Source organism: Gavia stellata, chromosome 2 (assembly GCF_030936135.1).
Source record: "Gavia stellata isolate bGavSte3 chromosome 2, bGavSte3.hap2, whole genome shotgun sequence".
NCBI classification, from domain to species: domain Eukaryota; kingdom Metazoa; phylum Chordata; class Aves; order Gaviiformes; family Gaviidae; genus Gavia; species Gavia stellata.
In genome coordinates, this window is record NC_082595.1 from 18,033,175 (window position 1) to 18,050,274 (window position 17,100).

A 17,100-nucleotide genomic window follows, 5' to 3' on the forward strand; every position below is an offset into this window, starting at 1 on the left:
ACAGATGGTGAGGAGGGATAGGAGAAGACAGCATTGACACTTATTTTCTAACCAGCCTGGCTGGTTCCATGCCGATGATTTTCAGACTGATTTGATTAGAATGGCTGGTCTTGTTCTGATTTCTTCTGCATCTGTGAGAGGCTGTTGTTTTTGTGGCAGCCTTGGCATGGCTATTTGTAACTCTGTGTGTTTTTTGACACATGCTTTTTAACTCCGTGGAAGCAGTATGTCCTAGAGAACTGTGGATGTTATTTTGTGCCAGCTACCAGGAAGAAATCCCAGGAAGGCTCTCATGCCTCTTTCTAATGACGAAAGCAAACTATAACAGAAGCTTCTGCTGTATCAGCTCCCTAGGATTTCTCAAGTGTAGGTAAGAATGATCATGCAGTGATGTGCTTTAAACTGAAAAATGCTACGATGCTCACGAGCAACTGTGAGATGTCCTAAGCTAGTCATTTGTACCTCACATATGCCCTGATGTTTAACAGTGAATCTCTATCCTTGTGGTGGTTTCTTTGAAGAAGTGCCTATGTTGCTCACTAGTAACAAATGCAGAGAGGGACGATGTTCTGCTCTTGCAAGAAACAGAAAAAACAAGTACTGTGTCTTTGCAAAGTCTAACAGTTATTTTGTGCTCAATTTGCAGGAAGCTGGACATGGAGGCTTTCCCTTACTCGCCCTAGACTAGGCACTCCCGCAGTCTTTCCTAACTGCAGTCCCAACACAAGCCCTGGCTGTGTTCCAGCCCCACGTGAGGACAGGATCAGGTCTTCCACTTTGCCCTGGTTTTTGTTCAGGCATGTAGCCCAAAGTTTCAGAAAGATGTTGAGAAACTCTTAATGGATGCCTAGTTTGGACAATGAGGCAATCGTGATTCAGTGTGGCAGATCCATCCAGCTCACATGCTGTGCTCTCTCCTGAGACTTCTTAATTATTATTATGATTAAATTATTAATATATCTTTAAAACTTTGTTCAGTGCTTATCTGAAGCATGAATAGCACTGGAAGTAGTCCAGCACTTTGTATTTTCGTATTGTTCTGGGATATGCTCACAGAGGATGCTGGTACATGGACTGGACTCTGCCCTTCAATTGCCCATGTGGGTGTATGCTCCTTGGCCAGCACACAGACTTTTACGAATGGCACAGTGCAGAGTCTCTTGAGGAAAGCTAGTTAACCTTTGAATGTGCAAGAATGCTGAATGAGACCTGTAAGGCGTTTGTGAATTCAGCAAAATCTTGAAACAAATAAACAGCTAAATAAGACATGGCTAATCTAGGCTTCCTGTAAGTCAGAAAGGAAGGCAGCAGCAGGAAGGGCAGGAAATTTCTTTCTTTGGAATTTGGACTACAGAATTACTCTGTGCCAAACACAAGTGAATGTCTGCATAATGTCTAGAAGACAACTGAAAGATCAGTGGCAAGAGTTTCTGTGGATCCTAAAATTGCCTTGAGTAACTGTCTTGAGCTTCACTAGAGTGACAGTGCTCTCTGCAGCTAGATATAGAGAAGTATTACTTTGCCATGGTAGAATATCACACACAACTTTGGTTACAATGCAAGGGCATGACACTGCGCAGCATCTTGGCCTAAATATACAAACCTCAAACCTTTAATTCTTTACCTAGTACTAGTTCTTCAGAGAACTGCTAAGAAAAGCAAAGAAATCAAACCTCCAGCTGCTGTTTCAGACGTGCAAAAAGCCTTACTCTTCATGACCTATGACATGACATGACATGACTGTACCCCAGTAAAGTTAAAACAGAATAATCTCTTATGCAGATGCTGTTATTCCATTACATTTATTTTATGGTTTTGTTTAATTCTGGGCAAGTGTTTCTGTCAACCAGCAGCAGCTACTTCTGAGAGTATGAGGCTGCCTTTGGAGGTGTAAAAGCTGATTTTGTGCTTGTTTAATAAGATACGCCTATGTTTGTACAATCTGATAAAACTGGAAAAATACAAGGCTTCAAGTAAGCAAATATATTTCATTTCTTAACTTTCCTGATATGCTCAGCCCTGCCATATTCAATTGCATTACAGATATAAGTCAAGCTTAACATAGTCTTTAAGTAAAATAAAATAATTATAGAACAATAGAACCAGACCCTTCACTGTAGGTAAGAACATTTACTGGAGAAAGATATCAGGGATCCTGTGGATTTTTTTTTTTAATGCTGATTAAGCAAATGCTAATTTTTGTCTCTTTCTGAGGTTGTAACAAATTTTGATCTGTATTCACTTTACACCTAATTAAACTTTTTTTGCAATTGAAAGGTTCACTTAATTGAACAATTACTACATTTAATATGAAGCTAAAATGCTCTCTGCATTTCAGCCTTCATTATCACTTGCTGTTCAATTAAATTCAGGAAATCCTTTAATTACAGTTATTCCAGTTCTACAGGGAGAAGTGATGCTTCATAAAGCTACTGTAAATGTAAACATCAAGCTTGCTTCTGCATCTTTTGAAGACTGTAATTAAAAACAGTATTTTGCCTTGTTATCTTCTCTATTGTTTTGATCTGTGCATATGGTACCTTGACATCATACTGGTGAGAATAATTTCAGAATAGATATTTGGCCACATCAGAGGTCATTCAAGTCTGTATTTCTTCTAAAATGGTTTCACCTTTGGGAAAAAAAAAGAAAAAAAAAAAAGCAATGTTGCATAAAATTTTCCCATTAGTTTCTATCCAGCCTAAGGACTGAATAAAGTCTAAAGTCTAAATGCTTAAGACTATATTGGACAGAAGAAGGTGTTTTGCTACAGAACACAGATTTAAGTACAACCTGACTAAATATCTGAATCTGTACCAGCACATATAACTATGTCTTGAAATACTGGCTGACACAAGCAATTATAAGGCCCAGTTACTCACACATCAAGAAGCACTGCGCAGGTCAAACACTAAAGAACTAAGACTGTGCAGAGCATTGTTCATGTTTTTGCAGCCATTAGTTGCAAATGCAAATATCCCTGACACAGCAATTTGGTAACAGAAAATAAAATTATTTAAACTGGAAGAGTTATCATAGAAGCAGCATGGTGTATAAAGGTGTGAGTTTTACTCTTAACAGCAACAGCAATGCAACAGCTGCGTAATTCTAAGGTTAAGAGCAATAAAAGTCATTTAGGGAAACACGTGACTCTTGGAAGAGTACCTGATGTGATTCGGGAAGGGGATCCACGGAAATTCTGGGCACCCAAGCCCTCCTTTCACGTGTGAAACAGGTTCATAACAAGTGCCTCAAGTTCAACTTGGCAATGGGTGACCACACTTTGCAGACCCACCACCCGGCGGAGGTGGACGGCGGGCCTCCGGGCACTTCATGCTCACGCCCCTTGTGTGTGAAACACTGGGAGTGTGGGGGACAGTATAATAGGTTGAAAACTTGAATATTGTTTTCTTATGCCCCATGGGACTAGAATATTTAGTTCCTGTGCCCATCTTCCAACAGTGTTTTACAGATTTTGCTCAAGACTTGGGCAGGACTGAGGTTGAAGTTGTTGCTTCCACCAGAAATGTCTCCCAGCTGAGGATGACCATGTTTCCTGGTGCTCTGCCTGTCCCTGCTGGGACACGTACGAGTCCTTCAACGCCTGCGTTTCCCACGAAGGCAGCCGGCAGGCAGGGCCGGCCTGCAGGCCTCGGCCCTACACCTGGCTTTTGGAGGGCCGAGGCGAGGGCGGGGAAAGGCGGGAAATAAAGGCTGTCAGTGCAGGTTTTGCTTTTGCTGCTGAGGGATGCGGGGCTCGCAGGCGCTGCCCGGATGCCCTGCCCCAGGCAGGCACCTCGGTGGCGAGGAACCTGCAGGCCCCCGACGGCAGCCGCCCCTGCGCCCGCCCGCCGGGCTGAGGGGAGCGGACTACAACTCCCGGCGCGCAGCGCCACACCTGCGGCCGCTCTGATTGGTTGCTTCCCCCCCCCCGCCCTCCCCCGCGTGACGGTGCGAGGCTGGCGGCGGCGCCGGAGCCCCCCGCGTATTGGGGGCCGGCGAGCCGCATGGCGGCGGCGGCGGCGTGGGGGCGGCGCGGCGGCCCCGCGCTCCTGCGGGGGGCGCTCGGGGCAGCCCCGGGCCGCGCCTGCAGTTCTGGGGCGCCCGTGAGGGCTCCCTCCGCCGCGGCTCAGGTGAGGCGGGGTGCGGGACGCTGAGGGGGGCTGGCGGGGGAGGGCTGTGAGGCGAGGCCGGTGCGGCGCCGCGGGGTGAATGGAGCGTTTGGGGCCGAAGGTGGTCGCCGGGGCCGGCGGCCGGTATCGGGCGGGTGCCGCTGCAAGAGGGGGCGCTTGGGAGGCGTGCGGCCGCCGGAGGTCGGGTTTGGGATTTTGAGTCCCGGGCCGGTGCCTTGCGCTTAAAATTAAGAAAACGTCGTTTGTGGAGGGTACTTGTGATAACCCAGGCTTCGCCTGGCGGGGTTCCCGAGGGGAGCTTGGGGTTGCGCGTTCCCCAGCCATAGTGGTCTGCAGCGGGGGGGTACCGCAGCTGGAATCTGCTGGGGGGGGGGGATGGCACCGAGACTCTGCCTCGTGCTTTCTAATGACCGTATTAATTTGGCAGCCTGTCGCAGACCGATAGGTAATTTGTATGGTGAACATGACTTGTTTATACGGGGGTGGGGGAGAGTCAATAAAACACGTGGTAATATATAATTCTATGTCCTTAGTTTGTTGAAATGTCGCCCTTACTTTGAAAGTAAGTAGGACGTTCAGTCTCTTGGACTGAACCAGTTCTGTGTTCCTTCCCACTCGGAGAAGAGATTACGCAGTGGCATTTGATCTGCCTAGGTAAAAATCAAGTAGTTCGGCAGCTTTCGGTGGCTGTGCTCGGAGCTGTAACGCGAGCTTTGCAATGAAGCTGTTTGTTCTCTCGCTGGCATGAAATCAACACAGGTGTTGTCCGGATCTAGCTCCTCCTGGTTTAACTTTCAGTCCCCCGGCTGCATTTGGTCTCTTGGTGTCCAAATGCAGCAGAAAAAGCTGCACAGAAAGGCACAGGTTCTGTAACTGTCTAGCAGAAATAGGGCATGACAATGTAGAGTAATCCCAGCTGGGACATGATTTATTGATTCACTTGCAATTGCATGACTGGCTTTAACAAGCAGAAAATAAGCTAAAGCTACTAGTGACAGACCTTGCGTCGCCAGAATTGAATGCATTCACTACCACTTATTTACAGAAAGTCAAGTGGATTTGTGCATTGCGTTATTGAATGCTTACTTGGCTCAGGAATCTAGAAAGTTTATTGAGTTTCTTTTGTTTTTTCTAAACCATGTACTTTTTTATAGATTCTGATCAGAATTACTTTTAACTACTTTCTATAAATAGAGTAGTTCTAACATACATTCAGGCATACTTTTGAAAGAGCTTGATTACAACATCCGTCTCTGAAAGCCCTACTGCCTTAGAGAATGAAAGCCACAGTGGTTGGAAGAATGGCATGGATGATTTGTGTGTGTGGCGTTGTAACTGTGACAAGTGTGGTGGGGCACCGGCTGATACCCTGCAGGGACTGAGAAGCAAGCTAATGCAAAAGCAAAGACAGTGCAAACTTAGCAGTTATTATCTGTATGGTGATAATATACTCATTGCTGCTTTCTGTTCACACTCTCTTACTGAATTCATCTGTAGAGAGGAGCAATTAGCATTATAGCCATAGGGGACACTGAAATGTGCTTTCAGATGAAAAGATGTTCAGACATTCAGAACAATTGTGAATACTGCTTGACTGTCTTCTGGGTTGGATCTGAAAATGTTCATGGGTTCTGTTTAGTTTCATGACATTTCAGTTGGGTACAGGGCATACAAAGGGGAGAAAAGAGAGCTAGACTTTCTGCATTTCATCCTCTTTTAAAATGGTCCGTCTAGCTGTGGAAGGAAGAACTCTGTAATGCAGGAGCCTCAGGAGACAAAGGCTGTGTCCAAGGCATCCATTGTAAGCCTTCAGGTTAGGTTACAAACAGTGGGGTCAGTACAGCTGCTGTATTGGTATTGTATGGTGAACTTACGTTCAACTTATGGCCTTTTTAGCCTATTCCTACATGCTGTTTTTTGAGACAGTTGGAGAATGTCTGTGTGCATGCTATCCATTCTGTATCCTGCATTTGCTATCTGTAATAACACTTTCTATGAATACTTGGTAAGTGATACCCTCCAGCAGAAACACTTAATAGCTTTTATTTGTGTTTTGAATGTCCATTAAGTCCTTATAATGTTCTCTGTATGAAATATGTGGTGAAAATTGGTGTATTTATAGAAGTGAAATTATATTGACCAGCTAACCTCACTGGGCAGATCTGAGGCTGTGAAAATTGATGTCAGTTTTGAAGGTGAAATCAGATACACCTGGGAAGCTGATCCTAAATTGTTTCCAGATAAAACCCAAAACTTTGTTAGATTATTATTAGACTGGTTAGTCCACGTGTATGAGCCTGTTTGTATCTTAGTATTTAAGATACAGTTGTCAGTCTCGGAGATGTGCGCAGGGTGGAATCCTTTTTCTTAATACTAGATAAGGGCAGGTAGCAATAGGTACCGTGAAAGCAGTGTTTTCATGCTTAGTTATGTACAAGCATTTCTTGACTAATTCACAGTTAACAAAGGAAAGTCTGATGCCATCCTGTTATCTTGTACACATGATAATACATGTCCAAATTATGTTCTTGAATAAAAAAAATATATATAGGATTACATATTTCTACTACAAACTGTGTATTTTCCAGTACAATAGAAAAAGTAATTTGCACCTTTTTTTTATTTTTGTAAGCTGGAAGTTTACATGCAAAAACCCCAGCTTTTTGAAACAAGCAAGGAAGATGAGAGGACTCTTAAAATTAAGAGTGAGGCTTGAGAGCAATAACGTTAAGGAAATCAGTGTTTTTTTATCCTGCTCTAGATGTATCATTTCCAGTAAAAGTCTTCAGCATCCTGATAGAAAGTTTCATTTCAGCTTCCTCCACCTGTTCATGTAGATCTCATGATTCAAACATAACCACCTGAAATTTTCTGTGGCCTCAATGAAGTCTTCACTACTGGGATAAAGGGAAGAGCCCAGTTTGTCTAGAAAGACCTCATATGGCCCTTATTCTTGGCCAGTCATGTCTGAAACTCTCTGTGTCCTGGAGATCCATTTTGTGGGTAGTTGGTCAAAGTCCCTGAGCAGTGCTCTCTGTGCCAGTAACCAGAACTGTAGCATGCTGTTTGGGGTTAACTGTTGGGCAGCAGCTGCTGAGCCCTCAGGAAAACATTTGTCTTGGACTTCTCAGCTCAGACCTCATTCTGGCACTTGGCCTATTTAGACCCATTTCAGCCTCTGCGGTTGTCTGATTTCCAGGTTGAACAAGGACACAATGTCACCGCTTCCCTACAGACTGAGGTATTAAAGGTGAGGCATGAAACAGAAGAGCTTTTGCTGAGTTGTGTCCATGATGCTGGCACAGCAGTGTTAGGTACTACAGTGAGGCGGCAGCACTGATGCACAGACCCAACAGGACTGCAGGAGCTGAAAGAGCCAGTGGGTGCAGGAGCAGCGCTAACAGTGTCACAAGTACACAGGTTATGGTGCTCCCTGAGGCTTGTCCAGAAGAAGTGTTTGCAAGCATTAGTGTTTTGTAGTGCACAAATATCACTGGGGATAAGGTGAAGGTGGAAGGCGAGAGCAAGTAGAGTGCTTAATCTTCAGCTTGATAAGTAGATAAGAGCTCTGTTCTCTTCCCCCTTGTGTTTAACTAAGCTTTTCCAGTATCTGTCAGTTTGTGGTGTTCCTGGTGGTTATTAATACCACTGGTGACAGCTTCCAATTTTGCTGTATTGTTAGAAGAGTTCTCCTGGAAATCACAGGTGAATTGGCAGGTCTGAAGGGTTGACAGCTTGTCAAAATACAGCTGCTAGGTGCAGTCATCTAAGCTGTTATTCTTTCAGTACTCGTATAGAACATAGGATTGACAGCCCAGAGACTGAAACTGTTTTCTCACAGATCAGATAAAGCACACTATGTGACAGGGCACATACTCCTCCGATGTGCAGAAGTGTCTCCCGTCAACTATGGCGAGAGGGGAGTGGGGATTTGGGGATTATAGCCATCCCTTTGGAGTGAAAAAGTTAGGTGGTTGGGCATTGATATGTTAAAATACCAACAACCACCCATTTTTTCCAACTGCAGGGAACTGAATAACCCTTCCCCTGTAGACTGGGAACTGTAGCAGGCAGCATTTGCTTTCTGCCTGCTCCGATAGCTCTCTCACAGGCTGCAAAGGACTAGGTTCAACCTCACCCTATTCTTCCCCTTCAGGAAAATCCTACTTACATGACTACCTGAGAGAGTGCTTCATCCTTGCCCTGAGTTACCAGGAAGGCAGTGGAGTTTCCATCTCTGATATTTGGCCTTCCCTGTGGAATTGATAAAAATATGAATCAGTGCTGTGTGCAGTGGCAGTTTTGGTCATACAGGATCCATTCCTAGTGGAGCTCAAGCTGATGCTACTGAACTCCTCATGGGTGTCTCCTAATTCCTCCTTGCTGACATCAAACTACAGGAACTGAACTCACAGCTTAAATTCCATCTCCAGTCACTCTTTCCTCCCAGACAAACCCATCCCTGTACACAACAAGAAACTGATGGAAAGAAGCTCTAGTAGCTCTGGAAAACTTTTCTTTTCCCCATCCCCACACCCACTGTTTTGCAGCAAGAGAGCAAAAGTTAGTTACTTCCAATAGGAACTTTAAAGTATGTTGACACCAACTGCCTGCTGAATGCCTGTTCTTTAAATGCTTGCTTCTTGACAGTTCCCTTTAGAGTAATTAATGAAGGGCAGTATTATTCCTCCAGTAAGTCCTCTTACTTTAGTTTCCTTGCTTGTAACAGCCACACAGGTGGATGGCAGACCAGGAACAGAACCGCTGCCTCCTGCACCCCACTCCAGGGGTGACTGCTTCCTGAAAATAGGACACTAAGCATATTATTGTCTTTGAAAAGAAAGTATACAGTTTTGGCATCCATTAGATACCATCATAAAGTCTCCCTCTCTTGCCTCCCTTCTGTCAGGGAGGACAACTTCTTACTTCTTTGCCTCCTTGTAATACGCACTCTAAAACGGGGAGGCAGGAGGTTCGTACTGTTCTGTCTTCAAGTGGAGTGGGTAAGGAAAAGCCTGGTCCTGAAAAAGGTGCAAAAGTGAGTTACTGAGAAAGAAACAGGAGAGGACTGCTCCTACAAGAAGGGCTAAAATAATTTTGATAAGCATGGGAGTGCTTTCCCTCTCAAATGTGAACACCTTTCCAAAATAATAGGCAGGAGAACATCAGAAATCCAACCAGGCAAGAAAGCAGTGCAGTTTTCAAGAAAAAATACTTGTGTTTTTTTGAAGTTGGCAGTATTTAAAATATCTTCAAGTTTGGTCTGTTCAAGGGTGAGTTTTCTAACTGGGAAAGAAGCAGAAATTAAGTCTGAATATTTAGCTGGGCTCTTCGACTTAACCCTGCTTGTATTCTGAGAAACTCTCACCATAAGTGCAACAGAGCCAGCATTTCTAACAAAGCAAGCTCCCAACTTGGGATTTCCTGGGGAAAGTAAAGCTGTGCAGAGCTCGCAAACAACTGGTAGGTGCCCAGGCTGGAGCGTTTTCCTGGGGGATTAAAAACTAGATGACTTGCTCTGCCTGTACACATCGGAGAAGAGGGAGATGTGAGAACGTGTCTAGTGAGTGTGAGCAGCGCATGTGGCTGCAGAGGGGCTGTTTTTTACAGCTCTTGTCACTGACACCTTTGGTGCCACAGGGAGGGAAAGCCAGGCCTGGGGAGGGCTGGCCTTGAGCCTCTTAGCCCGCTGCTGTTGTGGCCGTTTCAAAACAGAAACTGAAAGAGATTTATTTCCTCTGGCAGAAAAGCAATTACATGGAAACTAGTACTGCTGTTTTATCAGGGGTAAACAGATGCTTTCTGCGCTTTGAAATCAGCCAGGTCTATGTCTCCTTTATCTTCTCTACTGCCCCCCACCCCCCCCCCCCCCCCCCCCCCCACCAGGGGTGTTCTTACAGATCTTCTTATCTAACCACAAAGCTGTTTGGATCAAGAGGTGTAGTGGATTGTTTAAAGGCTGGTGGAAAGACCGTGCTGCCAAGAAAGGCTGCTCCTGCTTATAAGTTTAGCAGCAGCCGTGGTGTTAGCACAGCTGGAATCAAAATTGCTACAGCTGCTGATGGCTGAAGTTGGGCCTCTCCCCAGATAACCTTTGCTGTCTGGCTGATCTGGTCACTGAGGGTGTCCTTTCCACCCACCCCCAAATCTTTCTTACAAATGCTTTCAGAATAAAATGTTTTGAGGAAGCATACCCGGCTTCTTCAACATTTTAGCTGACCATTTCCAGACTTCTTGCTAGGGCTGTTTGGAAGTACTGTGCAGGATTGACTCCTATGGTTCCTACTAGTGATGACCAGAGCCAGGGAGATGATGGCCACAGCTATGTGTGTTTCTGCCCAGTCCCTTGGCATCATCCCATACATACCAATTTTAGTATGTCTGGAGATTTCACAGGTCTGTTTTTCACTAGTTTGAAATCATGACTTTTGCTCAGTTAAGCAGTTTGAATGCTAGCTAATGTGTCATTTTGTCCGGTTCCTCATTCTACATCTTAAATTTATGTCAAAGCTTTATTTAATCCTTTGCCTGCAGCAGCCTGCCAAGAGTAGCCAACATGATTTTGACTTGAGGCACAATTCTGCAGCTGATTATTTCCCCCCTCACTTTTTTAACTTTGTGAACACCATGTATCCAGAAATGGTTTTGTATGTGCTCTTTCACTGGAGATGAAGTTCTCTGTATGTCCAGGAGTCCTTTAGCTTCCTTCCAGTTTTCTTAGCTGGCTAATAAGTGTCTGTATGTGGTTAACTAACAAGAACACAATGAAGGTAGTTCCTTTAATTATTTTGATCCTGTTTTCTCTGTTTCGTTTCATGATGCTATGCAGCTGGCCTCTGTCAGAGTTATTAAACTGGCCTCCCATAAAATGTTAATTTAGCTGTGATATAGTAGATGAAAAGACACCAGACTTGGCAGGGTTTGCATGATGTTGTTTGTGGACGTTTGTATGTAGTGCCTGAACCAAGTATCCACCGGCTGATTAAAGTCTGCCGGTAAACTTTTGCTTTTCTGCAGTGCTGTGATAACAGTTACTGTAGGTTTCACTTAAGGTATTGAAATACTTTCTGAAAGTAGCAGAGTAGTTTCAGCTGTGCTTTACAGGTGTAGAAAAATAGAGATATAACATGGTAATAAGTCATGGGCTAAAGGCAGTGGGACTCCTTGCGTTTAGACCTTGCTATAACCAACAGTGTTCTGGTGTTGATGCTAGAGATGTTTTAAAGATGCTTGGTATAAACTTGAACTGTATTCATTTCCAGTAGCAGCTACTAATTTGGGATATTTCACGTGATACCTAAAGTGATCAGCCCTCATTCTGGAGGGCAAATACTCAGTACTTCCAAAACTGTGTTGCTCTAGAATATGTTACACTGTGCTTTAAAAAACCCAAAAATTGTAAATAGGAATGATTTTTAATATTCACTTCATGATAGTTAATAAAGACATTATTAAAATTCTGAATCTTTTTATGCAGGCTTGAATATGTGGAGTGTTCAGGATCATACATTTCTCTACCAGTCCCACTGTGCCCTGTAGTATTTATCATCTTTTAACTGAGACAAGCTTTTTGGAAGTATTCTGTTGTATGGATTTGGGCAAGAAGACCTTGTTGGAAATGTTCTTGAAACAGACGTCATGAAACATAATTGTACACAGCAATAATTTGGGTTTGCTATTAACAAGATGTTATGTCTTGCACTTGAAAGTTGGTAGGGACACAAGCAGAGACACAGTGTTTCATCAACTTTCAGTTCTCTTGCACTGAAGTGCAGGGAGGGACCCTTCTATATGATTTCATTTATCTGAGGGCTGTAGCGAAATTGGGTGGTCCTGGATCATTGACTCTGGGAAGTGAAAAGACATGCAATTGAAAAAAGCTGCCTTCTATTCTGCACAAAAAGCCTAAAGCACCTGTGGCAAAGCAAAAAGATTGTATCTTAAAATGCACAGGGAAAATTGTAGTAGAGTTCCATGGAATTAAGTAGGGTGTGAAACTTAATCAATAAATGGCCAGTTTTGACCATAAAGACACGTCATGGGTTTTTCTTGTGCAGCTGTCCCTGTGGGGAAAAATGGAATAATAATTTTCAGTTCAAAGTTAATATTTATACAGCAAGTTGATAGGATAATTATTCAAATATTTAGCACTTGCTTGTTTTCATTGCAGGAATTGCAAAGCTCAGGAAGAGGACGCTTTCTACTGGAACATGCTGCTCCCTTCTCTGCTTTTTTGACGGACAGCTTTGGACGTCAGCACAACTACTTGCGAATTTCTTTGACCGAGAAATGCAACCTCAGATGTAAGTGTCTGTTTGCTTTCTTGCACAAAGCTCTTATGCACCACATTGTGCAAAGGCCAAGAACTGAGTTACGGTACTTATTGCTGTGTTGGCCCTGCGCTGTTTCTTGTCTTCACAAAAATAATGGTAAAGGATAGATAGAGACTGATTTGGAGCTGAGCTGCTGGTGGGATGGGGAAGCAGGAGCAAGCCTAGGGATCTGCCAGAGACAAGTGGGAGTGTGACAGGTCTTCCATCAGACTTGGTGTGGTTTGGATGATGGTGCTTGTGGATGTTTGTATGCCATACCCAAAGTGTGTGATAAGCATGAGAGCTCGTACGTAGGCATTCCACAGTTATGTCTGCAAAGTTTGTGGCAATGTCCCAGTGCTTGCCAGTTCAGTTTGGTGTCTCTGTTTGAATGCAGGTTAGATAGAAATAAGATCAGCTTTTCCTTCAAAAAGGATCCATTTTAATTTTGAGACCCATCAAATGAGTCTTGGGTTTTCTTCTGAAGGAAAACAGGAAATTGTTAGGAGATTGCTTGTAAGATTTGGTATATGATCTTATCTGTATTTGAGAAAAGCAGAGTAGTCTGACATCCATTAAAGACAGATGCACTTGGTGCATTTTGCCCATGAATATTAGATTAACTGCTGCTGGTTATTTTTTCCCCATGTATTTCTGTATTCTTTGTTTCAGGTCGGTATTGTATGCCAGAGGAAGGTGTTCAGCTGACCCCTAAATCAGAGCTTCTTACTGCTCAGGAGATAATCACCCTAGCCAGACTATTTGTGAAAGAAGGTGTAGAGAAGATCCGACTGACAGGAGGAGAGCCACTTATCCGTCCCGATGTGGTTGATATTGTGGGTGAGTTCCCAATAAATACAGCAAGTCATTTTGAAACTGATTCAAGAACTATGCTTATAACGATCTACTAATACAGTCCAGCAACCTGAAGAATAACTGTACGTTAAATGACAGTGCTTTATCCCAACATTGTGAAACGTAAGATATTTCCTTTCAGAAAAATTCCAGTTCTGATCTCCTGCTTGGATAGAACTTATGTCTCTTCATGTTATAACAGCTGAACTTAGTGTTGTCTTCATATTCAACATCTACTAGAATAGCTTGCAATACTGCAGCCCTGGGGTGAAAAATCAAGAATTGATGTGACCAGGTCCTCACTGGGGAGGAACAGTTGGTATGTGCTTACAAACAAAACAGGTTTTCTTTTGGATTTTTGGGGGTTTTGTTTTTGTGTTTTTGTTTAGTTTCCTTGATAACAGATGTCACTTGCTTGTCTGTGTTTAATAAGGAATGGTGGAAATGCCAGTGTTTTTACAGTTACTGAAGACTATTACTTCAATGGAAGATAGACTTCTAAAAATTATCTTGTAATTTATCTCCTTCGACTGGTATTGTGTTGACTGACTCTGCCTGTTTTTTTTCTGGAGCCAGGTGCTTCTTTCCCTGTCCAAAGCCGTGTATGTTATGGACACTACAATAACTTTGTATAGCGGTAATGTAGGTGGGTGTGCTTTGGTGTATTGTAGGCAACTGAACTTGTCTGTTTCTTCAGTACTTATAAGAGTATATGTGCAGATAAGAAGACGTTAATATGGAAGATGAAGGTCTTGAAAGTAGAGTAACTGCCTACTGATACACTGAGCTTTTGTGCAGAAAACAGTTGGTCTCTGCTCCTGCTCTGTTTTATTCAGGATGTGGAAGACCTTTACGGTCTTTTCCAAAGGAAGCAGCAGAGCAGTGCAGTATGTAAAACTGACCTGTTTATAGCTGGAAAGGGTATGGCTAAAGTGAGCTGGCTTTGGTCTCCTTGAACCTTGATTGTGAGGAGTCCTGAAACTGCCCTGACTTAATCTTTTTGGAACTCTGGAATATCATTCTCTAGGGCATTTTGCCTGTTAGGTTATTTTTTTATTTGGGATTGAGAGTGCTATGTGCCTTTCAAGAGACCTGTTTCTTTCAAGAAGACATTCCCAATTTCTAGTAATAATAGGTATAATTATTTTTAGCTGGCTTTCGCCAGACAAAAGAGGAAAGATTTATAAAATAGGTTGCATTTTAAAATACAATAAAGCTTTAACAGTTCAGCATATAATATTGGCCTGAAAATGAGTTGAAATCAACATCATCAGTTCAGTGCAGAACTTTCTTTCCTAGCACATGCACCTTTTTCATTTATCAACGGTACCTGATGGCTTTTTATATTCAACACAGCTACTCTGATGTTGAGGGTGTAAGTTGAGTAGCCAGGTCACTGCAAAATAATTACCGCATTGCTGCAATTTTGAAGTATTTATACTGGAAGGATAGAAAGCTTTTTTTGTTTGCTTTACTGCGGTGATAGAATTCTCAAAGGTTTATTTCTGTGGCTGAAAGAGGGAGACGGATCTTTTTGAACCACTGGGCTTTCATTATTCTGCCTGCATTCTTGTTCACAGCTGAACTTTGACAGATTCATAGTGATCATTTTAATGGATGATGAGAGAGTAGTGATCTTGGGGTAAAGGTAATGGATGTTAAGATGATTGTCCTATTGCATTAGTTCATTCTGTCATGAATTTGTATTAGCCTGGCTATTTTGTTTCTAGGGCATACTGAAAAATGGCAAATTAAGTCTATAAACACTTTTTGTCTTCTCAACTTTGGTGTAACTCTATGGTGCACAAGTTTAGGTTCAAGAAAAAAGTCTCAAAACTAAATAGATAATGTGTAACAGCTATGGGAAAGCTCACTGAAGGGAAAACAAGCCCAAAAATGTCTTCTGCAGAATTCTAGATAGGCACCTTTACTGAAGCCATCTTAGCACAATGTACTGGTTTGGGCTGGGATAGAGTTAATGTGGATTTCTAGATGGTTTATAGAAGCTGGCTGCAGTATCTTGGGTGCTGAATAGGGTTGAGATTTAAGTTAGGTTTGTTTTCAGCAAGCCTTTCTCTTAACCATAAATGGTCCGTGAAATACCATTAAAGCTCAAAAATATTAATGCTGGATTACTGTTACCATATTTTTCTAATACTCAAGTTCAAACTTTTTTTGTTGTTTCAATGAACAAATGTGACTTGAAGCTACTGTAGGAGACAATGTTATTCAGAGACCTGCTACAGTTCAACACATGCAAATATATAAACTATGACTTAGCAACTAACACTTGCTGAAAGCTAAATCATGTCCTGGGGACTGCTGAAAACGTATGTTTGAGACTTTTCTGAAGCAGCTGATAGTGGAATATAGAATCCATATCCTTTGGGATACTCAAAGTTTAAATTGGCACCAGATATGATCTGTGTGATAGCTGTTTATTATTAATAGTCTGAGAAGTACACATCTCCACTGACAAAATCATTTTCCATGGGGTGGGGGACAGATGGTTGGATGACTTTTTATAGCAAAATACACATTTCAAGAGTGAAGTGGCAGGGTAGACTTGTTAATTCGTGTATTAGGAGATACACATACCTTTTCTGGACTCAACCAGGAAAAGTGCAATTGAGGAAAAGATTAGAGGAGAATATGTAAGGAGCTTGTTTATTTAAGAAGATGCTCCTGATCCTAAAGGAAAAAGTAAATGTAAAAGGGTTTACTTGGTGGCCTGAGCCTGACATAGAAGCTTTTAGCTTCACACTATTGAATTATAGCATCTGTTCTGTTTCCTTTTTTACTTGATAGTTTTATCAGCTGCCTTTGCTTGTGCTGATTGTTGCTAAAGCAGTGACCAAAGATCAGCAAACAGACTTAATACAGGTACAAGGTGAGTTACAAAGTTATGAAATCTCTTTAATCCCTTTTGAATTTAGAGGTCAACAAGCCAAGAAACCAAGCAACTGCGAATGTTCCACTTCTTAGCTTGCACAAATAAGGCAGAGTGTACTAACTGGTCCTTTTTAACTTGTTGACGTTAGTGTTAAGTCTCCATCTCTAATTTCTCACAGTTGGCTTCTATCCAATTTGTTATTACAGGTGGTTCTGCATATTAGTGTATTTCCAGTGCCTCATCCTGGATCTCTTCCTGTCTGATGAGGAAGAAGATGCATTGATAACAGCTGCTGCCTGCATTAACTGACCTAATCAGCTGGTGCTACTTTTTTAAATTTTTCCATTTTAGGCTGCAGTATGGCTTTGGTTTTATGCAATGCCTTTATGCATGTTATATATCTAGCATTGGAAGCCTGTATGGCAGCTAGTCTTTTTTTCTCTGTTGTTAGGAGGTTGAGCCTTTTGTGCAGTCTGAACCTGTAAATAAAAGTAGTGGTGTTCCTATGCTATCCTCTGGCTGCAGTGTGTATCCTATGCTCTCACAATGACTAGACTGCTAGTGGTAGCTAGTGTTAAATAACCTTTGGCAAACTTGGGCCAATAGCACTCATCCTCTAGGACGGGGTTATTCGTGGTCAGTGGGGAGGATTTTGAGAGGTTAATGCCAGAAAAGTCTAGTTCTGAGTAAAGACTGCTCTTTCGTTACAACCTCAGGCTCCAAATCTCTTTACGGGGCTCTTCATCATGTTGCAAAATGCTGCTGCTGTAAACTTCAACATCTTTGGTGTGACCCGGCTCGTCCCATTCCAGAGTTTTGGGCTCAGCTTAGGGTGAATATTTTGAGAATAGCTGGGAAATGAGATAAAGCAAAAGTAAAGCCTTTATCAACATGAACAAATAAAAGT

At 42.7% G+C, this 17,100-nt stretch overlaps 1 protein-coding gene across 3 annotated transcripts in view; it reads left to right on the forward strand.

The window, feature by feature from the left end:
- The first annotated feature begins 4,101 nt into the window (after positions 1 to 4,101).
- MOCS1 (molybdenum cofactor synthesis 1) overlaps positions 4,102 to 17,100 on the forward strand; it is a 32,207-nt gene continuing 19,208 nt past the window's right edge. For 2 of the 3 annotated variants that reach the window (XM_059828413.1, XM_059828422.1), the window contains exons 1-3: positions 4,102 to 4,133; positions 12,304 to 12,436; positions 13,118 to 13,285. In XM_059828413.1, the coding sequence (XP_059684396.1) occupies positions 13,129 to 13,285 (157 nt within the window). In that variant the 5' untranslated portion in view covers positions 4,102 to 4,133; positions 12,304 to 12,436; positions 13,118 to 13,128. Of the gene's footprint in view, positions 4,134 to 12,303; positions 12,437 to 13,117; positions 13,286 to 17,100 lie in introns of those variants that run through there. The other variant, XM_059828411.1, reaches the window with a different exon arrangement.